Source organism: Colius striatus, chromosome Z, assembly GCF_028858725.1.
Source record: "Colius striatus isolate bColStr4 chromosome Z, bColStr4.1.hap1, whole genome shotgun sequence".
Taxonomy (NCBI): Eukaryota; Metazoa; Chordata; class Aves; order Coliiformes; family Coliidae; genus Colius; species Colius striatus.
This window is the reverse complement of record NC_084790.1, coordinates 37317061-37341317: the sequence shown is the minus strand read 5'-3', so window position 1 is coordinate 37341317 and position 24257 is coordinate 37317061. Positions and strand designations below refer to the sequence as shown.

At 36.4% G+C, this 24257-nt stretch overlaps 1 protein-coding gene across 28 annotated transcripts in view; it reads left to right on the top strand.

The window, feature by feature from the left end:
* Positions 1–24257, top strand: part of CPLANE1 (ciliogenesis and planar polarity effector complex subunit 1) — a 65406-nt gene that overhangs the window by 22803 nt on the left and 18346 nt on the right. For 21 of the 28 annotated variants that reach the window (XM_062017293.1, XM_062017291.1, XM_062017284.1 and 18 more), the window contains 21 exons: positions 1811–2039; positions 2267–2400; positions 5476–5693; positions 5894–6058; positions 6813–6954; positions 7370–7479; positions 8631–8792; positions 8951–9059; positions 9447–9750; positions 10206–11139; positions 12221–12384; positions 13318–13454; positions 13980–14062; positions 15230–15312; positions 16730–16795; positions 17722–17914; positions 18521–18778; positions 19601–20344; positions 21223–21389; positions 22570–22699; positions 23599–23653. In XM_062017293.1, coding sequence (XP_061873277.1) covers positions 1811–2039; positions 2267–2400; positions 5476–5693; positions 5894–6058; positions 6813–6954; positions 7370–7479; positions 8631–8792; positions 8951–9059; positions 9447–9750; positions 10206–11139; positions 12221–12384; positions 13318–13454; positions 13980–14062; positions 15230–15312; positions 16730–16795; positions 17722–17914; positions 18521–18778; positions 19601–20344; positions 21223–21389; positions 22570–22699; positions 23599–23653 — 4587 coding nt within the window. The remainder of the gene's footprint in view (positions 1–1810; positions 2040–2266; positions 2401–5475; positions 5694–5893; positions 6059–6812; positions 6955–7369; positions 7480–8630; positions 8793–8950; positions 9060–9446; positions 9751–10205; positions 11140–12220; positions 12385–13317; positions 13455–13979; positions 14063–15229; positions 15313–16729; positions 16796–17721; positions 17915–18520; positions 18779–19600; positions 20345–21222; positions 21390–22569; positions 22700–23598; positions 23654–24257) is intronic. The other 7 variants (XM_062017300.1, XM_062017292.1, XM_062017289.1 and 4 more) reach the window with 5 other exon arrangements.

The following is a 24257-nucleotide window of genomic DNA, read 5'->3' as shown; positions in this document are numbered from 1 at the left end:
AAGAATATGCCCATCCAATCCATGGGCAGCAGTTTCTGCAGGAGGATGCCGTGGGAAATGGCATCAAAAGCTTTACAGATAAGCAACATCCACAGTATTTTCCTTGCCTACTTGACAGGTCACCTTTTCATAGAAGGAGATCAGGTTAGTCACACAGGACCTACCCTTCCTAAACCCATGCTGTCTGGGCCTGGCCACCTGGTTGTGCCATAATGCCACCAGATGGAATTCAGGATAATGTACTCCTTAACCTTCCCCAGCATTGAGATCAGGTTGACAGATATGTAGCTCTTTGGATCCTCCTTCCAGCCCTTCTTGTAGATGCTGTCACGTTTGCTATATTGAGTCCACTGGGACCTCTGTGTTGAGCCAGGATTGCTGGTAAGTGATGGAAAGTGACTTGGTAAGCACTTCTGCCAGCAACTCTCAGTACTCTCTGGCCCATAGACTTGTATATGTCTAAATGGTGTAGCAGGTCACTAACCTTTGCCCCTAAGATTATGTGGCTTCATTCTACTCCCCATCTCTGTCTTCCTGTTCAGAGGGCTAGGTATCTGAACAACTGATCTTACTGTTAAAGACTGAGACAAAGAAGGCATTAAATACCTCGGCTTTTTGCTTATCCTCTCTTGCTATGTTTTTCCCCATAGAAGCTTGTTATTGTCTAGGCAGTAGTTAGGTGAAGTTCTAGTTGGGCCTTGGCCTTTCTTATTGTCTCCCTGTGTAACCTCTCAACATCCTATTGCCTGTCTGTTTTCCCAAAGGCCAAAACTGTTTTTTTCCAAGTTCCAGCCAAAGCTTTCTTTCAGCCAGCAGGTTTTCACCACCAGCTCTTTTGGCACATGAGATGACCTCCTCCTGTGCCTTTAGGATTTCCTTCTTGAGGATTGTCCCGCCTTCCTGAACTCCTTTGCCCTTCAGGACTGCATCCTAGTATTTTTTTTCCTCTTTATTTTCATAAACTTGAATTGAATATGTAATGTGATGTGACCCAAGCTGAAAAGTGAGAGAAAAGCATTTTTTTGTTTATTTGGCAATCAAGTTCTTGGAAACCAAAATGTTTTAGACAACATCATCAGAAGAGATGGGAACACGAAGTTGGTTTGTTGTTGAGCTAAAGTAGCAGTTGTTAGTTTTAAGTCCTACTTTTCAGCGTTTTTCTAAGTATTAGTTAACCACAGTGGGCGGTTTATCTTTTTCCCAAAGAGATTCTGTTTAAAGATTTCCCTTGTTAGGAAAGTTTTGGTTTCTGAGTTAATTTTTCAGTGTTTTAATATCCAGAGGAATAAAGAGTTATTTGGAAGTAAGTGCTCTACTAGTATATTGATATTATAACATCAGGTATTTCTCTATAATATTAATTTATTTTGATTGATTAGATTTTCGGCAATGCATTTGAATGCATGAATTCTTCTGTTTCTTTACTACAACTTGCACTGGTACAATAGGAAAAATATCAACATTTCCATTTATCTTATGTGTACCCTCTGAATATCTTAGACATATGTAGTATACTTGTAAAGGTTCTATCAGTATGGCTAAATATTTAAAGTGAGAGTAACTTGTAAGTTTTGCATGTGCTTTCATATCTCACATTATTAAGCAGAAAAATAGCCTACTCTGACCTCACTGTTACAGTGTGAGCTGTGTCTGCCTGCTGCAGTTAAACCTGTATTGTGCCTCTAATAAAGTAAAGAGCAAATGTACACAGAAATGAATCCAAAACCAACAAGAACGTATGAATTCTAGATTATTCTTCTGATAGCATGCAGGTTTATTTAAGCTTTAAAATGTGTGTTTTGTGTCACAGACTTGTCTCCTCGTATTATTCCACTGCAACACTGTTTGGTTACCAGAGCTGTCAGGGACCAGAACCTTTCATCTGTGTGGACAGCCGAATATGCACTTGATTTGTTCTTTATCAGTGGACTCATTCCAGAGGCTGTGTGGTTAACACACAAACTTGGGGACTGGAAAGTGTCTATTTCAATTGGTATGGCCTACCAGCTGTATTGTCAAAACTCTGATGAATCCTCAAGGTAAATTTGAGCTTGAAATTAGTATAATGTATTTAAGTATTAATGTTATTTGCACATGTTACTGTAATGCATATTCTTTGCCTCAGAAAGTCACAGTGCCAGGCTCCTAGTAGGTGTAGGACCTAATGTATTCAGATTTGTTATTTTGTCTTAAATATTGATCTGACAAAGCTTCATTACATTGTTTTACTTTGTTATTAATGAACAGTTTCTTGTTATACTTTCAGACTGAAAAATATGGAGAGTCAATTGCCATTAAGCTTATCACCAAGGCAGACTTTTCAGGAAAAGTTACAGTCTTTGTTGGGACACCCAGTTACTTCTGAGACATCAGGATGCATTCAATGCAAGCAGTTTACAGGTAACTAAAATTGGTTGTATTTGCTTTTCATGTTATTTCACTGCATATTCTGTGTTAAATATTGTTGTAAAAAGAAACAATAAGAAACAATAATCTTGTCTTCTGCAATGTGTGCATCACTGTTATAATGTATTCAAATACTGAATACCCCCCTCCTTTATAGGGATTTCACTTTTGTTTTCAATGATTCTAAAAATGGACCATATTAACAATATTGTCATCTTTGTGGGATATCAGTCAAAATCTTATTTGACTATATTTGATACTAAGTTTGTAAGAAAACTGGAGCTTCATTACAAAAAAATGTCCTGAAGCAAATACGAATTTATCAACAGTATGAGAAGTCATCCTACTTAATTAGTAACATGGCTAGGCTCAGAATGTGTTCCCAATAGGCACATATGCAACACCTGTACCCAGCAGGCTACACAGAGCAGCACCTACAGACACAGTGACAGTCTTGCTGGTCAGGATCAAGATCTGCATACACATACCTTTATGTACACTGTGGATCCCTGAAGAGCTGAGCTTAGCCCCACTAGCTGAGTCTCTCACATTGTTGATGTCTGCATATATGAGGCCCCAAAGCCCCAGCCTGTGGTAGTTTAGGCCCATCAGGGAACAAAAGACCACGATATGTCTCAAGTACCGAAGGGGCTGAGAATTGCCAAAGGGCAGGGAGAGCTTAATTGCCACTTAAGTTCCAAGACAAAACAGAGCAGACTACTTGGCTTGGAGAAGAAAATAATTTAGAGCAACACCAACTAAAACATAACCATAAAACCACAAAACATAACCAACAAAAAAGAACACAGAGTGGTACAACAGAGTCCTTTAAGAACACCTTCTCCCCACTCCTCCCGTCTTCCTGGGCTCTGAGTCCTGATCCTAGTGTTTTTACCTCCTCCTCCCTTGAACGGCCCAGGGGGGCAGGGAGTGGGGGTTTCAGTCAGTCTATTCCTGAGAGCTTCTGCTGTTTCACTCTCCTCAGGGCAGATGGGCTCTGCACCCGTCCGTGGGGCACCTCACACACACGGCAGCCCTGCATGGGCTGCTCCAACGCACATTTATTCCAAAGGCTGCAGCTCCTCTCTGCCTCTCGTGTGGATCTACTCTGCAGCCCACAGGCTCTCCAGCATGGCCTGTGCCGTGGCCGCCTCCCTACACAGTCCCTCGCCCATCCGGGCTCACTCACACGGAGCTGCTGGTGGCTCTCAGTCCTGCCATGGCCCTGCATGGGTTGCAGGGGTACAGCCTGCATTCTCGCAATGGCTTGCAGAGGGGTCTCTGGTCTGATCCTCCCTCCTCCCAAGCACTTCAAATTCCAGTCCCTAAATAGTGATGGCAGAGGCGCCAGATTAGAGGTGGGTCTGATCCCAGGAGCCGGGGGAGAATCCAGAAACTCTTCATCGGGTCTTCACTGCAACCCACTGCCCCTGTTACCAAGCAAAAAACAGCTCCTTGCTAAACCATGACACAGCCCCACTCCATTTTCTGGCACAGACCCACTCATTGATATCGTCTTCCTCAGTCAGTAGCTGATCTGGAATATACAGGACATCCAGTAGCTAGCTGGTCTGGGATCCTCAGTCTTTCCAGGTGCCTCACCCTTTGCAACACACACACACACACCCCCCGTTCACATACTGTCAGGTGGTCACAACTCCTTTGGTCCCCCTAGTATCCAGTTCCCTATGTCTTGCTCTTGGAGACATGCAGAGACAGAAGCTGGTATCCGAGTTATCTCCAGCAGTTGGACAGGTCTTCAGCAGTCCATCCAGTCACTGCCATCTCCTGTGCTCTCACTTTTGCAAGAGTGAGATGCATAGACCCCTAGCTCCCAGGATACTTTACTTGTTCATCAGTTAGTCTGACCTGGTACTTGGTAGAAATCACACATTCACTTGTGTAGCCTCTCCTGCTGCAGTTGCTGGCATTCTATATGTGTGGTCACTTTGACCCATGCTTCCACTCCAGGTGCTGGTGTTTAACTCTATACACAGACACACAGAATAGGGACTGGGTCACTCAGAAAAACAGATGTGTGCAAGCAGGCCCCAGTGGAGGTGGACTGCCACAACTCCCTTCCATACCTTTGCTTTCTTTCTTAAAGTCCCCAAATGAGCCTTGTGCAATCCCCAAAAGCTCTTCCCCTGCATCCTACAATATGTTGTATCCTTCTTGACAGTAACTCCTCTCGAGCCAAAACGTACTGAAGAGAGCCGCTCCCGTTGGCTTATCTTGATGGGTTTCATACCCGGACACGGGGGCTGATGACTCTCCTGGGAAAAGCCTGGACAGGGTGTATATTTCTTCCAATACATAATTTTCTGTTCTACATCTCTGGACTTACAGAGATGAGCCTTTCATGGGTTGACTTTTCTACTGTGAGTAGATGGATCTAGCTATTATCCAGGTTTGTTCACCTGATGTTGTCTTTGTGCTCCTTTGTATGTGTATATACAAGCTCTTTATCATGTAACGTAACTTGAAACTTTACTGCTGAAATATCCCCAATTAGCTAGAACAACCTGTCACTATTTACATTTTACAGAAAGTTTACAGGTACAAGCTCTGTTCCTTACTTTCTCTTTGGTAACGGCAAGATTTATCAGCACATACTTTAAGACAAGCAGGAGGAAATTTCAGGAACCAGTTAATGATGTTTGTTAAAGGTCTACCTACTTCTACGAGATGAGCAAAACAGCTAAATACACTTCTCTTTCCTCAATTGTCGTGCTGACTGAAAAAAGAGTTGTTATAGTTGTTAGCAGTATACCTAGTTTATGCTTGCTTAGTGGGAATTGTTTGCCTGCATTTTATGCTGAGCAGATGCATGGCTGAAAAGTTCAGTTCTCTGTCTAGAACAGCAGTACCTTCCATTTTAATATGGCAGAACCTAAAATTAATTTTACGTTTCTGTATACTGAACACTGTTTTCAAACATGAGAAATCTTAAAGCAAGTAGCTATAATGTGTATAACAGAGAAATGTGAAGTCTGAGGACGGAAACTTGTAATTTCAGAATGAGGGCCATGTATTATTTCAACAGTTTCTATGCTTAATGTTTTATAGATCCCATTGAAGAGGAAGATGCAAATATTCTTCATAGTTCAATACAGGAACTACTGAAAGCAGCTGTTATGGCAGATGCTGATATTCTTTCACAGACATTTGAGCTGTTGCTGGATTCTGCCAAGGATCTTAGCAGAAAATTGTATGGATTAGTTCCAAATGGACTTTATCTTCCAGCACCACCCTTATACTGTCCTCAACCAGCTTTTCTCAGTGAAGTAAGCATACATGATGGAAGTTTTTTGGTTTTTTTTCTGGTTCCAGCTCATTTTTCTTTTTATTTTTTCCATGTCCATTCATTTACTTTAGTATCACTATAGTTAGAAGAAAGAATGTGTGCCTCTTTGTTTAGATTGGATTCCTTACTGTATTTTTCTAATTTGGAGACTTGTTTTGTCTTGGAATTTGCTTTTTTCAGGAAGACTGCAATGACGTTCTTTTAAAAATTGAGAGAGAAAGTCGTCAGAAAGTGTCAGGAGTTCTTCAGCGAATCATCTTGCTCTTCCAGGCTGCTTGTTCTTCCTTACCTGTAGCACAGTGGTATATTACACAACTGAAGCAGGCAAGAAAAGTTATGCAAAAAGTAAGCATTTAACTTGTTTTTTGGTAGTTTGAGTATCAGTCAGATATATTACTGACAAGCATGTGATTGCATTGTTGAAGCATTCAGTCTCATGTGGACTCAGGTGTCATGTTTTTTACATCGCCTTCTCATTGTACACTACATGTTCAGTTCCTTTAGGAAGCCAGAGCCTATAGATAGTAGACACAGGATATCTGCTTCAAAAGGTCTTTCCTTCTACATGTCTGTCTGTACTCACTTGGTAATATACAGACTCATTTCTTTCTCCATTAAAAAGAAACAAGCTGATTTTAATTGTGAGTTTACAGCTATTTAACTGGAAGTGTGTTCCAGATCACCTGGGTTTGAATATGTAACATAGAGTGTGGTGCGTACTTCAAGTAAAGTGGCCATCTTAGTGCACAGAGCATGGGACTTGGAAGGTCTCATTCTCCTCTTGTGCATTTTGTTTGCACAAGAACCAAGCTCAGAATATACTTTGTTGCTCACGCGTTTCATGGTAATCATGAGTATCATGAATACCATGCAAACAAAAGCATATTTTTGGCCATAACTCACACTAAACCCATTCTTTTAAGTGAAATTTCAGAATACTGGTTTGAAGAAAAGGGAAAGATAGTTTGAGGGAAACTTAGCAATTTTCTGCAGTTTTCTGCTAATAACTGAGAGGCTGTACATTTGGTAGTGATACATACAAAACTTCAACTGATTTTTATTTCCACTCTGTTTATTTATATATTTTTACTATGTACAGATTCGAGTGAAAGGATCTCTTCCCTCCCTGAGTCCATTACCAGAGACTTTGCTGCGTTACTCCAATTTGCACACTGTTTTCTGTAGATCTACATTGTCTGTTGGAGACCAACAGTTTGATGATTTAACCTGTAAACTTCTAGGTCTGTATACAGTAAAATAGAATTATTTAGAGTGAAAAAAGTACAAAAGTTAGAATCCTCGGGTGCAAAGAAACTCTTACTACCTTGAAACAGTGTATTGCAGTGTGCTGTATTGCACTGTGCAGAGAAAATTGTTTCCGTGTCAGCTTTTGTGTTAGTTATCAAAGCTGTTAATCTGGAAGATTCCCTTCTCGATTGTTACGAGTGTTATCAATCTGACAGATGTGCAAGAACATAAATACTTCAGGACTAAAGAGCTCTTAACTGCAGAGCACTATTGGAAACTCACAAATGAGTACTATTCTTTAGCTACTGTTAAGGTAATGTTAATTCCTTTCTTCCAGCTAAAAATCTCAAGCTGTTGTATTTCATTTATTTAAATAGAATCTCAACAAATTGCATGTTTGTGTTGTAGGTTGGTTCAGAGAGCTATGTGCATTGTGTTGGATGATTCATGTTCGTGAAAGATTATCTCACAACTGTAGGCAGTACCAAACTGCAAGGGAAAATATTAACAGTCATAAGGTAACTGTGTTACTGGTATAGTAAAGATACATTCTAATTGCATGAAGCTGTAAGAAGAATTCTAAAGATTTGTGATATATTTCTGTGAGAACTTTTGTTTGCTTAATAGGACAAAATTAGCATATTGCTATAATGTGCAGGATGTATCAGATGCTACAAAATAGTAATATCTGTGTGAGCTACAAGTTTCTAACTGTGTTTCTTTTGGGATTTTGCTTGGTGTTTAACTCATATAGTTGAAGAAATACTGCTCTACAGTTGTTGGCAGCCTAAGTATTTACTACTTTTAAAAAAAGGTTATTAGAGTAAGATACTTTAGGTGTTTCCTAACCAATGTATATTTAACACATTGATAATGGTTTTTTATGTATTAAATGTACATGGTTTTCAAAAAGATTAATGAAAAATCTTAAAATTTAATCATATTTTCTCTTCCTAGACGCTTACCAATTGAGGTCAGAGAACAAAAAATTAAGAAACTACTAGAATTACATTTGTCTTACGTTCTGTAACAGTACAGATGTTGATTTCTTTTGTCTAGTTTAGCAGCTCAGCTGTTCTTAGCAAAGGTTGCTTCCTTCTCAAAACAAGTCCAAAATTACTCTTCACCAGAAAAATCAAGTAAGCAGGATGTCTCGGTTTCAGATAGTAGAATATTCTGTTTTTTCTGTGCTCTGTGCAACAGTGACAAATGAGGTGGAAACCACTGTCCATTTCAAAATAAACTGATCACTCTTAAAAGCCTCTTTGACTGACTTGAATATCTTGTTCCCAAGAAAATAAAATTATGATCTCCTATAGTCACAGTAGAATTACTTACTTAACTGGTAATTCAGTTTATTTAATCGCTTATGGCTAGTTCAGTCAAATCTTCAAGTTTTACCATAAATGACTGCAAACAGACTCTTCAGCAGAATGTGCACTTATTAAGAAAAATGTGCTTTTTTTGACTGGGTTTTTTTTGGTAATAACAGTTATGGTTCATTGTAATCTTGATCCAGCTCCTACTTCTCTGTTTGTTACTTAAGTTAGAGATTTTAATTTTCTGTTGACCAGGGAATCATCATTACCATTTTTCAATGTATGAATAATTTATGCAAATCTGTTGTTCATATGAATTAATGTTTCTATAGCAAAGTGGTTTTTTTTAGGATCTGAAGAAGAGTGAATATGATGCCTCCGCAGTTGAGCTTTGTCTGAATGCAGTGGAGTGGGCTTGTCGAATGCTTCCTTTCTGCAGGTTCATGAATGCTGAAGAATTAGTTCAAGATGTAATTTTGAGTCTGCTTGGAGAATTGCCACCAGTGAAAAAGGTAAAAGACATTAAAGCTAGAACAAAAGCAACAGAGATTGTCACAAATGCTTCTTCTCCTTGAAGGTACAGGTTATACTTTCTAATGGTGTAACTTTTGTTAGAAATTATGTCTTGCTTATATGTTAGCTGCTTAAAAAAATTCTTTATTTTGCGCAGGTGGCAGAGATTTTTGTAAAAGCATTTCCTAATCCTGAAAACGTAAGGGTTCCACTAAGAGAGAAATATCATAGACTTCAGCAGCGACTCCGACAGAGTGTTGTTAAAGGTAGCTTGCATCCTTTTTCAGGAAAGATGAAATATTCAACTCTTTTTTACCCTACTTGTTAATTAACTTGTCACAATGCCTTCTTTCATACTCCATGTAAAGCAATCATTATAATTTTCAGTTAGAGTTTTGTGGCAAATTCTGTATTTTCTTTCTGATAATAATATAGTATATCTATTTTAGGTATATAAAATTATATATACTAATAAGAGAATATCGTGACTTCCAAGTTGATGGTGTTTCTTTGCTTTATCACAATTTCTGTTTGTATTTATAAGTGACTGTAATTTCAGGTGATTGAAAGTTAATTCATGTCTCAGTTTGAGAGAATAATTGAAAACTGAGAAATTTATGTTTAAAATCTCTTGTTTTTCTCTCTTGGTGTAGGTCCTGAAAGTGAAGAAATGATGTCGGTTCTTATACAGACTGCTGAAAAAGTGAGAATGAAGTCCTTGAGACTTGTAATAAGGAACATAGGCCCCATAGAAATTAATATTTGGGAGCCAGCAGAAGAGGGAGCAGCAGATAAAGAACAGTATTATGACAGATTCTCATTAGGCACTAGTCTGAGCAGAAGCACACTTACTGATCTTGGGAATGCTCAGGTATATAGTGATGCTAACACAGCAGATACACTTTCTGATGCTTTGTTTCCTGAAGAAATGAGAACTCAAACACCTCCACTCCAAAGGTATGAAAAGAAATTGCAGCAGAGAGCTTTCCATTTAAATTTTGGAAAAGGAAAAAAGATTGTCTCTCAGTGTTGAAGTAACCTCTTCACTACACAGTGAAATTGTCATTTTAAGTAATTTATCCAATGCTGAACAAATTTGTGAAATCTTAGAACTGCCATTGTTATATCAGTTACTCCATGACTATTATGTTACTGAAATGTGAATTGTTATAATCTATTGACCTTGTTCATGTATGGTACTGCTGAGTTGCTGTCTATGTAAAAAAGGTGGATTTAGCATTTGATTAATTTGCCACCTTAACATTCTATTAATGTAAATTGGGATTTGTTAGTTTTCTGTTTTTAACAACAGAGGAAGAAGAGGAACTAATGTTGTAGGTACGTATGTTTTTTCATGAAAATCATCTTAAAATGGATTTTGACATTTAACAGTAGTAATTGTTGTCTTACAGGGATAGTGAACATCAGAGACAAGGAGAAATAGGTAGCAAAAACACTACATGCAAGATAAAAGCTCTTAACTGGAAAACAAAACATCAAGACAAAACTTATGGAAAAGATACACCTAATCAATATAATTTGCCTGTAGTTGGGGCATGGGAATTTGAACGTGATGATGATGAATATGTTAATTTTTTAGAACTCTTTTTGAGTTATGTTCTTGAGAGAGACCTGATAAAATACAGTGACCTTGGAATTCCATTTCTTACTAGCTTTTCTGGACTTCTTCGAGAGCATGAGTTAAACTCTCTCTTTTTTGATGTTCATACAACACTAAAACGTCGACAAGGCAAAACTAGAAGCCAAAGTGTTTTTAGAGCAGGGTCTTGCTACACTGTCACCCTTACATCTTCTGATCCTGAAACAATATCCATCTGTAATGAAAACCAGAATATTTTGGAAAATCCAACCATCGTACAGTCCATTGTACAGCCAACAGAACCTTCTGTGTGTAACCAAAGGAAAGGACTTAATGAAGGATTGTTTGGTTTAAAACACAAGTCAATTTACAGAACTCAGAGTGATATGCAAGGAGTCACTGTTCCACCAGCAAGCCAGACCTTTCCTAACCGTACTTTCTGTGGCCTGAAAACTGAGGCAACTTCTCAATACACTTACAAAACTATTGATGTAGTTGATACTGTACCAGGAGAAGAACAAGTTACAGAATTGCTGGGTAAGTTCAGCAATATTGCAAAATTGCTTGAGTGGATGATCAGATGGTCTGAGAAAAGACTGCTCTGTGGTTCCTACAAACAAGATTCCTTAGAAGAGGTTCTCCCAGTTATACATGTGAAAACATCAGCAGCTGCTGTCCTTACTTCTTTGTGGCTATTAGAACATTTATACGGAGATGCATCTCAAGCAGAGAGCATAAAATATAAGGTAAGAGAGAGGATGGGTGAAGTGTCGGTGAGATGTGTGAGTTAATTATGCCATTAAACAAAATCACATACATTGTTTACATGGTAGTTCTGTTCTCAGTAAAATCTGGAATATTGATTAATGCCCCTTAAAGATTGTTACTAGGAAAAGATAGATGTTCCAGGAATACTAGGATTCTATCTGTAGGAAGACTTTGGTTGGAGATTAAAGTTCTTTGGAAAGTCTCTAGATACCACATTATTGGAGCAAATTGGAAACAATTTCAGCTGTTGTGCCTAGTTTTAGACATCCTCTTCCAAGAATTTAGATGAATTTGTCTTTGAAGACAGTGCAGATACAGTCTAACTGGAGAATTTATATTAGATAAAGGTTGATGAAATGCGAATTTTAAATTTTGCTCTAGCAGTGTCACAGTTCTACGTGTGTTAGTAGAAACAGTTTATCAGAAGAATCTGATCAGTATTGCTGTATTTTATAATTAGGAACAACTGGACCAGCCTCTTTAATTAACGTAAAGATTTTGAGGAGAGAGGATTGTGGTGTTTATTAAGAATATTCTCCTAGATCCAAAGAGAGTTCATCATGGTTTTGGTTTAGGTTTCCTGACAAGTGTCACCTGTATTTTGCTTCCAGCTCATGGCTAAAATTTTATGTGTGCATCTAAGTGCCTGATTATGTGTGACTTTTGGTCTCTCATACTGTTTTCAGCAATAATTGTAGAGTTTAGTGTTGTGTGATGAAGGACAAATCTTATGGTATGTCTTTGTGTAGAGTATATTCATTTGTCACACAGAGTCTTTAACAATTTACACACAGCTGACACTGAAAAATCTCTGTTAAATTTCCTTTGGATAATTCAGAGGACTGTTGCTTTACTTAATGCAAAAAGGAGCAAAACTCAGGTTCCACAGGCAACTGTCAAGCAAGAATTTGTCAGCTCTCAGGGAAAACAATATGAAGTTAAGCATATGCATACGATATCAAATCATTGTGTGGTTATTGTTGTGGTGTTTTTAAGTTGTCAAGAGTCTTTTTTTAACTAATGAATTTTCATTATCATTATCATTATTATTTTTAACAGAGCCCAAATAATCAGTGTCTGAAAGAAGTTGCATCTGTATCAGAAGCCCAGTCTAAGACAGAGAAAGAAAGTAGTATGGATGAAGGCTCTTGGATACTGGCCAATCCTCCTCTTGATGTCCAGATTGTACAAGTGTATGATGATACTTGTGTAACTGGTTTTGGGTAAATATTTATTTTAAATCTATGAACTCTAGTTGGTCATAATTCCTCAGCTGAGCAGCATATCAGTATAAAAAGTTCTGCTGTTACTCTTACATAAATGTTTAATTTTGAGTGCAAAGTCAAACTCATGCATGTGAGTTACAGCTACGTGAAACAGATTAAATATACTCCATCAGCAGACCAAACTCTAGGTAGAAAACAATGTAGCTGCTGCATATAAAGAGAATTGCACATGGCTGTTTATAATCTTGGTGATGTGGAAATGCAATCTAGACTTTTGATATAGTTGATATCATGGTTCTCTCAAGTAATACAGCTAGCCTCCATTCTCTTTAGTGTAATTTTCTTTGTTGTTTTGATGAGAGTTTACAACATTGGTGTATTTGTCACTGGATCTACAGTCTAACTGTGTTCATATCTGTGCACGTCAGAAAAACAGATAGTAAATATTTTATTTGTTAAGATGTTGAGCGGTTCTGAAGACAAACATTCCTTAATCTGAAGTCATTCAACATTTCTCTCCATCTTTTACTGCTCTAAATAAACAAAACATCTTTGGTGTTAGTATTCTGACATATATTCTGACTTACCACGTGTCTTCTCTGACAGTATGTTTTTTTAATAAAGGAAGTTTTTTTTGAGGAAGATGTAATATAATCCTAATAAGATAAATTTGATGCAGTTTATCCCCTTCCATTTTTGATAGATCATACATGTTGGTTAATTTTTTCTGGAAACAGCTCATCTGTCACTAAGCTATACCAAAAAATAATATTGTTCTAAGTAAAATTCAGATAAAAACATTAGTTATATCACAACAGTATGTATTTTACAGTTACTCACTAGTCTGCAGTGTGAGAGGAATAGTACACTTAGTTCTGAGTCAGATACTTATTTCTGTTGTTAATTACCTTTTGTGATTACAATTACCAGGATGTCTACAAAGTCAAAATATTTTACTAAGAAGGTAATTAATAATGAGAGTTATTCTCTGCCTTGTACAACTGAAGACCTTAATGAAGTTGGACCATTTGTTCAGGAAGAGTTAGATGTAACATCAGAAAGAGAAGGTTTGTTTTTATGGTATATCCTTTTACTATGATCTGACAAGTAAAACAGTAGTTATGCCTGAATAAGATTATATGTCCCTGTGCTTATTTAATCAAAAAAAAGGAGATAAGTTTTCACTGTTTCACTGAAATTATTATTGTATTCATTTTATAGTATAACTACATTTTATACAATTGCTTCCTCAAGACTTTCTGATCTGTTTGTCACTTAGGTAACTTCTTTTTGCTATATTTCATTCTCCCATTTACTGTCTTTCCAAAAATATTCATGCAACTGTGTAAAATATGATTTGACAATTGTAAGAGCTGACTATGCATTTCATGAAAGTGGGATTTTTTTTTTTCTTCCAGTGCATGCATCATCACTGGTAATAACACAAATTTTGGGTTTGCTGAGATGTCTCTTAGCCCCTTTCTCCTGACTTGGGAAAAAGTGGAATAGTGTGACCAGTTGACAGGAAATCATATAACAGTGCTGTATGTCACTTATTTTTCTCATGTAGAGTAATTGTGTTTATTTTGTAGAGTTCTTTGAGGAGCCGTATGAAACTCCAAAGAGCTCCAATAGCTCTGTCAAGATTAAACCTGTAGAACATCAAAGAGAAGAGGCAAGTTGCCATCTTGCATAAAAGCATCGAATTATTATGAAGCCTCTTTTCCTTGGTAATGTTAGGAACATAGAGGCATAAAGTGTTTAGGGTCGGTGACTTTTTTTCCCCTGCTTGAACCAATAATTAAAGTCACAAGTAATTAAACAGTAGTAAAGTGAGATCTACTGTGAGCACTTGTGAAAACTGGTTCATTGTTAGAAAAACTAAATATATGTATGCCCAAAAACATAAAATATACATAACTTTATATATAAATAACATCTGTATAAGGTGTAACACTACTATAAATACGTAAAATTTGGAATGCAGACGTATACAAAAGCATGTGAATTTGAAAACCACATAGATGGTCTCGTGGTTAATGCATCAGATTCTTATGTTTCTATTTTGTTAAAATAGAAAGCTGAATTAACAGCTGTTTTTCCTTTAAAAATGTGTGCTGTCTCTGAACTTGTCACAGCGTGATTTAAGCAAAGACCCTTCCACTTGTTCACACATTTGCTTGTTTTTAAATTGATATGTAAAGATACTTGTTTTACTGCTGTATGAAAACTCAGTACGAATCTGCAAACAAGTTTTGTTTTTTCATGCATCATCTTTGATCAAAAGTCTCCTTTCTATAAAAATGGCTACGGGCTCTTATGCTGAAATGTGAATTGCGATGCCATTGCTTTACTTGCCTTTGGTCCTCTAGATTCAATGCTGTTAATGGGACTGGAAACAATAAATGTATTGTGGCCTTCAATTCTAGAATGCGTTTAGTATAGTGAATCTGTGGCCTGTGTAAAATCCTGCATTTGTTCCAGTTTCTTGGTTTGTAGATCATTTGTGTTTAACAGGATTGTTTCTACAGTTTTTGTCTTTACCTAGAGGTGTGATAGAAGCAGAGTATATTTTCGGGGTACTATGTGGATATAAACTTGAAAACAAAACCTCATAATAATGACTTAAAAAGAAGGGTGCTCAGATGAATCATTAGAGTATCTCATTATTTCTGATCTGTGTATGTAATATATACAATTCTGATTATTTTTTGGTCAGATTCTTTTCAAGTGGATGATTATTCAAATGGTTTTTTGCCTTAGCATAATAAAATAATGCTTTATTGAAGCAGAAGGAGGATATAAAAATTTACAAATTCAGATATATCTTTTTATGTTCCAGCAGGTCTCCGTTTCAGATGTAGATAGTCCCCAAGAAGGTCAAAAGACAGAAAAAACAAAGGAAGGAAAGGCTGAACAGAATGTGTGAGGCGCTCTTTTTTTGTGTTTTAATTTCTCTTTTACCTTTGCTTAATTATCTAAAATACCTTTTGGCAATTATGGTGTCTAGTGACATCTCAGTGAGTTTTTGCTGTTTCTTATAGTAACTCAGTCATGGTTTGAAACAAAATTTCAGTCATCTTCTTTTTCATACGTACAGGCATTTCACATTTACAAAATGCTGGGTAGGTGAATGGCTTATTTTAGTAATGATCAAATAAAAGAGTCTTGATGTTCGGAAAGGTGCATTCTATCCTGGGAAAAAGACAGAAAATACCTGGAAAAAGCTTTTGGATACACAGTTCCTTCTCCAGACCTGAAAGAGGAACAGCATCTTCAGGCTAAATACAGGTGGAGAGCTGTTATTCTAGGAAATATTAACAGCCTATTTGTTACGCAACATAGAGGAAAGAGCAATTAGTGTCTAGGAAGCAGAACATGAGACAAAACTGGATATGGACTTGTTTGCTTCTGAAAGAGGAGATATTTTACACAGCGTCAGAAACCTACGTCATTATGAACTTGAAAAAAAAATCTATGTTTTAAAGTATCTCTACATTTATAAATATAATGTATATAAAATTATACAACAGCCAATAAACCTGGTTGTCATATTATCAGTTTGATTCCTCTTAAATTTTTCAGGGGAAAAAACCTCTATATTCTGTAAACACAAGGTTTATTATGTATGCTATGAGGAATCTTGGCACTTTGAGATTTTTGTTATTTGTTTCAATGACAGAAAAATATCAAACTATTTTTATTATTTCAATTAGCTTTCTTCTTGAATCCATCAAATTTGTAGCAATGAAAATTTTTCCGCTGACATAGAGTGACTGACTGTCTTAATATTCATAAAATCTTACTAATTGTGATGGCATATAAATAAATATTCCTGTATATACACAATGTTTGTGGGAAAGCTTCCAAATAGCTTAATTTTAGAAACACTTAGAATTCTCTACTACTTTACTACTTTAAACTGATGTATTTTTGTTTCGAAGGAAGCCAAAGTAACTGCACATAAAACTCCCCCTAAGGATTTCTTACGGTACTGGCTTTCATTTTTAAGGAATGCTTATTGTAGTGATATTAACACTACTGGTTTAATTGGATTTTCTCTTCTTTTGTCAGCTAAGATCAACTTCTATTTTGCGTCTGGTTTGCATTGGATAGTCAGAACCTTTGCAGTACTTTTGTTTGAGTCAGTTTCTGATTGCTAGGGAGACAATGAATATCAATATTTGCCAGCTCAAATTACAGTGTAATGCAGATCAGTATAACTCTGATCAGGTGGCTTTCAGGTATTTTATTTATATATTATATATAAATGTAGATATATAAATGTATTCTGACAGTTTTTTGTAGTATTTGGAATACTAATTTTTTTCTTTCTTTGTAGCATGACTGAGGTGGTTGCTAGCAGCATTTCTCTCTCGTTCTCTTTACAAGATGCAGAATTTCCCAGGTAGGATAAATCTATAGTGTTTTATGTGATTAAAAAATGTAATATCCCTATTAAATTTTATACCTGAACTAATGTGCTGTGTAGATTAGATTACAAAATACTTGCAGGTATACTATATTGTACCTGCAAACTGTAGTACTAAGTAGCCTTTCTTGAAACCTTGAGGATCAGGTACCCTTGCATGTTGTCCAGAATGTCACTTGAATCAAACGTGTTAATTCAGAGCTATCAGATTTCAAGTGAAGTCATACTTTTGTTTTCTGATTTAGACAGGATCATAATATTTATATATTACTATAAAATATGTATTGTTACATATAACACCTAAACAATAACATCTTCAATGTATATTCATATTTTATAAAGTTATTAATATATATCTGTCCTACATCAGTTGCTAGATACACGTAAATATATATGTAATACTAATATAAACAGGGAGTGTGTTAGCATTAGGAAGAGAGGTCATGAATCAATATCAGGCTTTCATTTTTAGAGCAATTCTTCCTGACTTTTTCCAGTTTAGGGACGATCTGAACTATACATCCCCTTGGATTCTGTTTTCATGGTTACTGAAAGATCTAATTATTTCTGTGAGAAAATTCAATGTGAAGTATCATCTGGTGCATGTTGTTTTAGTAGAATCCTAATGTGAAATTCCGTTGTTGATTATTCACAATTTACCACATTTAATTAAAGTGAAATTGAATCTGCCATCTCTCTTTCTGTAATAAGAAACATTAGGAAAAATATCATACATACACTCCGATTACAGTTGCACAGTGTTAGTTATTAAATTGTTCCTATAAATTAATTTTGCTTTAGAAAAATGAAGATATCTTTAAAATTGCTTGGTTCAAGGCAACCTTATATAGGTGTTCTGAACTATGAGTGTTTTTCATGGTTTTGTTCTTTTCCTTTATAAGTAACAGAGAGATTTCTCTAAATGGTAGTCAGCCTTCCCAGACTGTTGTTTCAACTGTGTCGAATGTTGCCTCCAACACTTCCATTTCTGCAAAGAAGCAAGAAGTCAACGAAGAAGTCCCTACAGAAGAGAAACTGAATACATCAGAAACTGTCAGGCAGATGCTCCCAGATGAAATGTTTAGGTTAGTTCAGGTGAGAGAATGTCATTATTGAAAATAGTGTTCAAAGTACACTGTATTATTTAAGACCATTGAGATAATTACTATTTTAGAAATAATCTGTATGTTGTGGTTTTTGAAAGAGATTTCTAGATCCATGTGAAATATTATGAAAACTTATTTTAGATTTAACTCTTGCTTTTGCATCCAGAAGATGAGTGATATGAAGATAAACATTTGAGTCTATTCTAGTTCCCATAACCCAATGTGCTGTAGTGGTATAGATTAGGAAAAATTCTGAAGCTGTAATAACTCTGCAGCTATACTAGTATTTAATTTTTAATAGTAAATTGAGACAATTTTATATGACCCTGCATTCACTCAAACTTCACAAAAACAGTGAAGAAATTGGTCTTGCTTTAGCATAACCTGTCTGTGGCAAGTATTTTAAGGTGTCTTGAAGTCTGATACAGTAAAAAAATAATAGAAATGAATCCTCATTGAAACTTTGAGGTGTTTTTTATTTTGATAGCTATATTAACAGGATAATAAATAGTTATAACATAGCCTGGACGTACAATTTCTGCTAAGCTTCCTGTTGAGCTTGTTTACACCATTAACATTGTGTATGTATATCCAGCTACAGCAAATCAACTTCATGAGTTTAATGCAAATAGTACAGTCATCCTTTACCAGTGTGCAAAATGTTCCACAAATCTTGCAACAGCATCAATGTATTCACTTGGAAGGAAGCCAACCTACACACAGTGCCAAAGACAATGGCTCTCTGGAAACACAACTGCCGACTCAAGAAGATAAAGGAAAACCTGTTCAAAACAGCTCTGATTTTCCACCACAGAATAGTTTAAGTGATGAAAGCAACAATGGCCATATAAAAGTAGGTATCTCAAAGTGCTATTTATGAAGGCTGTTCTGTGTATCTGCTATCTGTCCTGTTAAATTAGAAAATCATGGAATCATGGAATGGTAGGGCTTGCAAGGGACCTTTAGAGATGATCTAGTCCAACCCCCCTGCAGAAGCAGGTTCACCTAGATCAGGTTGCATAGGAACATGTCCAGGTGGGTCTTGAAGACCTCCAAGGAAGGAAACTCCACAACCTCTCTGATCAGCCTGTGCCAGGGCTCCCTCACCCTCACAGTAACAGTTTTTTCTCATATTTAATTGGAACTTTTTGTGTTCCATCTTCATCCCATTACCCCTTGTCCTGTTGCTAGATACCATAGAAAAAAGGGATGCCCCAACCTCCTGACACCCACCATTTAGATATTTATAAATGTTAATAAGATCCCCCCTCAGTCTCCTCCAGATTAAACAGCCCCAGTTCCCACAGCCTTTCCTCATATGAAAGATGTTCCATACCCCTGATCATATTGGTGGCCCTGTGCTGGACTTTCCAGATGTTCTCTGTCCCTCTTGAGCTGAGGAGCCCAGAACTGGATACAGGACTCCAGATGAGGCCTCACCAGGGCAGAGTAGAGAGGGAGAAGAACCTCCCTTGACCTGCTGCCCACATTCTTCTTGATGCATCCCAGGATGCCATTGGCCTTCTTGGCTGTGAGGGCACATTGCTGGCTTATGGTTAGCTTTTCTAGTCATTGCTGTAGACAAAAAAAATATTTTGCCATTTTTATGCACATTTAGTGCATAGTTGCTGTGTCAAGGTCTCTATATGTTTTTTTCTTTGCTTTTCTGCTTTAGAATCATCTGGATGTGAATGTTTCTTTAAGCCTATTAGAAAGCCACAGCAAAGAAACAGGATTTTTTGTACTGCCTCAAGATTTGTATTCTTCAGCATCTACTAAACCACTTCATCTCCTAGCTCCTTCCTTGGACATCCAGAAAACACCCAAGGTTATCCCTATTGAAAAATCCCCGAACCATTCAAATAGATTTCCTTTGCTTAAGCTTGCGTCAGGTTGCCGTTTTAAACAGTCATGTTTACGTTCAGTAGAAATGTCATCAGCTTTTGGTAGGCCACCCCCAGTACCACAAGTAGCTTGGAGTTCATCAGAGTCCCTATGGAACCATCAGTCATCATACACACCTATAAGGAATAAGTCAAAGGAAGATTTGAAAATGAGTAGATATGATCTTGAAATCCCTAGACAAATGCACGAGGAAGAAAAAAGATGGGCAGAAACAGTGCCTAAGGGACCTCCCAAACACCTCAGTCTAGATCAGCATGAAGGACAGCAAGAAGTTTCACCTCATGAGCAGTTCTCTGCAAATGTGAATGTGAATAAAGCACTGATTGCTCAGAGCCTGGCTGGTATTCCACTGTTGCAGCTTGACCCAGTACGTAGACTTCCACCAGATGAAAGGCAGCCAATCACTGCTACTTCAATACCTGTTAAACCTGCAACAAAGGAGACCCGCTGCAGGAAAACACTACAGCACACAGGAATACCACTACTCCCTGCTAATCTACCTCAAAAAAAGAAGGTACTGGATTTTAATAATTTGTTTTTCTGAGTTGTAGGTTTTTTTCAGTTTTATACTCTCTTATTTATCAAAAGTAAGTTAACGTTTCCAGACTATGAAATTTGGAAGTGTCCAGCACAGCTAGAAGAAGAGATCTGTATCTAATGTACCTTCTTATTTGCACGTCAATATGAGGCAGGCTCAAGCTTGCAAATGTTTTTAACATTGTTAAATGGATTCTGCCAGTCTATTGTTCATCGGCATTCAGCCCGTTAGTAATGAATGTTAACAAACTTACTATCTAAAATACTGGGTAATATTTTTATTGTAAAAAATATTTCTGTGTTTACAGAAATTTAAATAGAATTTTTTACAGAAATACAAACAATACATTAAGAAATCCTGTTTACTAACAGTACAAATGGAATGCTAAAAGGCTTGGGAAGAAACTGTATCTTCTGGATTTTGAGAACTTGATGTTTTGAAAAATGTTCTTGTGATAGACTCTTGCATGCTTGCACATTCCAGTTGAAAAGAAGGGAAATGTTTTTCCTTGAATATTGCTTCTTCAGTCCTTATCTATATTGCGCAGTTATTACCTTCATCCTCAAAGACATAAATTAGAAATTCAGATAGTAATGAAGTACATTATGTGGAGAAAATTAATATATTTTAGTTTACTTTCAGCAAATAGTTTACACGTGCACATGAGCTGAGATTCTGGACTGACCCTATTGATTTTACATTTTCACCTCCTCTGCAAATTGCTACATGAGTTGTGTTCATATAAGTGGATTGAAACTGGAGTCAGTCTGTTTATCCAGTCTGACTTGACGTTCTACCGCGTTTCCTGTATCGTTGTTTCATTTTTGCTTCATTCTCTCTCTGGACACTTTCAGGCACCAAAACTCATTCCACTTCGAGATCTCATTGCATTTGAACAAAGCTGCCAGCATCATACCATGCCCAGTACTTCCTTTGGACAAGACCAAACTGAACCTATCCAGTTACTAAAAACTGATGTTGAACCATTTGAAATAAGAGATATGCGGAATAATAGAAAAAGGCAAGTCAGACTTTTAAACTGGGTCTTCTGGTACTGATAACCAATACCTTCCAGTTTGGAAATCAGTGAGTTTTACAGCAACCTCAAATAAAGTGGGATGGGGTGTAATTCTTTCAGAGGAGAATAAATAGAAAATATTAGTAAATAATGCAGCAGGAGAAGTATAGCATTACAATGTGAATGAATCATTACTGTTACCAGACTGATAGGAAGAAGATTCAAGAGGAAATGTTTTTCATACCTGTATCTGTGACTTGGAGTGTTTTCACCTGGCTGTTTGCTATATACTCTTTGTGAAATATTTTGCAGCTTACACAAGGAATCTTAATAAGCTGCTGTCTGCACTGTGTATCTCAATATTAGTGGTAATCTTCAAAAAAGAAAGCATTACACTCTTTCAAGTATAGTTCAAGATCTAGGCTCTGTTTCTGAATACAGACAGTGATTAGCAAAATTCCCGCTGAAGGGATATTTTATTTTATTTTATTTTGCTAGGTATGTTATTCTTTACTTTTGAAATTTGATTTAGTCTTTGTTAATTGATTGCATAAGCAGTTAAAACAAATTCTTTAAGCTGTATACATATCTTTGTTTGGTTTTGTTCATGGAAGACTTAATGGTGTTCTTGCATCTAGAACAGAACACTTGCTTCTGATTCTGCTTCTTCTAACTGGCAGTTGGAAACATGTACCCTTAAGATGAATTTTTCCCTCTTAAGGTGAAAAACAGTTGATAAATAAGAAACTACACCTGCAGTTTAGAATACCTGTGTTGAATAGTGTTGGCTGAAATGCTTGAAGCTGCAATTATAACATTTGCCACTTGAAACTGTTTTAGTAAAATAGCTAAATAGAAAGTTTCACTGATAACAGAGATCTGTGTCTTGTTGGAGTATTTCTTAAAGATTCTTTACAGGCATTTTGCATAGTAGCCATTTGCATGGTTATTATACACTCAATATAGATTCAAGCACTTAGTCAGATTTTGATCTGATTATTGAGTATTTTTATGAGTCCCTACAACAATTTAATGGAGATATCTGATAGGTGAAAGTAGTGTTTGGTTTTTCCATCTTTGTTTCACTATCTGTTTCTTAATAGTAATAGTTCTTAGAAAACAGAAATATTTTTATTATTTCAATGCAGTTCTTATTTTCTATTTATAATTAATATGTTGACAGACAAAAGAGGCGTGATAAGAAACAAACGGAAGAGAAGGAGGGAAAGAGGAAAGCAAGTGTGTCCTGCTGCCCAGATGACAGTGTCATCAGTATTAGTGATAAAGTGATGGTTGCTGAATCAGAGATTGGGGTATAAATTTTTTTTCTTACTTTGCTCTATTGAAGTATTAACAGGAAAGGAAGGAAAGAAGGAAACTATAAACAAAAACAATCATGATGACTTCTTGCAAACTCTGGCACAGAAACAGTATCCATCTTTCATTCATATAGTTGGATTTCTTGTGAACAAGAGAACTACTTTTATGAAGTATTCCAAGGTTGCTGTTATTTTTGCTGGGTTATTTGACTATATGTACATACACACATGCTAATTGCTTAAAACAGAAAAAGTTTAGCCTAGTGGTAATGCTAGGACAAATGATCCAGGCATTGCTCTTCCTGTGAGGCCAGGTGATGACAATGTAAGAGTTAGCATGAGGAGCACAAGGTCTCAGTTCTGTCACAGCCAAGAAACTGAGAAGCAAAAGCCTTCATCAACTTAGATTTTTATTATGTGCTTCAGCTGTTTGTTCGCCTAGACCTTTTTGGTATCTTTTTACATATTTGGGAATTACCTTTGCAAGTATCAGATTTAAAGCTGGATCACTACCCAGAGCAACAGGCTCTATTTCTGGGCCATACCATACCTTCTTTGATGTTTCCCTGTCTGGCACAGCAGCTGTAGAGCCCCTCCAGACCTGGGAGATGTCAGGATATACTTGAAGAAGATTGAGCAATTTGTGTTACTGCAGAGCACCCCAAAGTATATATGGGAAAGAATGTAACTTTGTCAGTATTTCCACAAAGTTGGAATGGATCAGAAGAATTAAGGTGGTAAGAAAAGTACATGACAATGATTCTTTTTTTTTTCCAAATCGTTACTTGAAAGAAATATATTGGAAAGTGAACAGCATTAAGAAAAGTTAAATGTGTTAATTGGTACTGGAGGAACTATTTTTTAAAGTAAGGTTTTTTTTCTCCTTATGTTAGGATCGACAAGCAAAATTTACATCTTGCCTTCAAGGTGGGTTTTTCATTTCAATGGGTAAGTACAAGTCTTTTTGATCCTTTGAGTTCTTAAATAAAATAAATCAGGGAGCAAAAGTTTGTTAGCTTTCAAAAGAAAACTTAGTCATCAAGATATTAAAAACTCAAATTGTGTAGTCTGTGTCTGGGTTATGGGATCCTTCTCAAGAAAATAACAAAAACTTTGCAGGATATGCAACAGATATTCAGTCTTTCTTAGTGATAGTATTTTTTTAAGGGATTGGTGGGGAGAGAGATGGAGGCAAATTTAAAATCTCATATCAGTTAGCTATAAACTCAAATATATTTCGATAATTTTCAGGAGAATACTCTTAAGTTTTGTTAAGTATAAATACAAGATTACTTTTTTAATAATCAGTTATCTTCAGGACATAACAGTATGTTACTGTATTACATAATACTATATTACATAATAGTTCAATGAATTTCAGTAGCTATGGTTCATAGTGATTTAATGTGGTTAATATTAATCAGAGAATACTGTAGCAAATCCTTTCAAAGTCAAAATACGTTTATTTGTTTTTAAAAGATATTATTCCGTTTGTTTTAGCCTGCATATTCTAATTGCATGACACTGCTCTTTTAAAATAAACTGAATATTT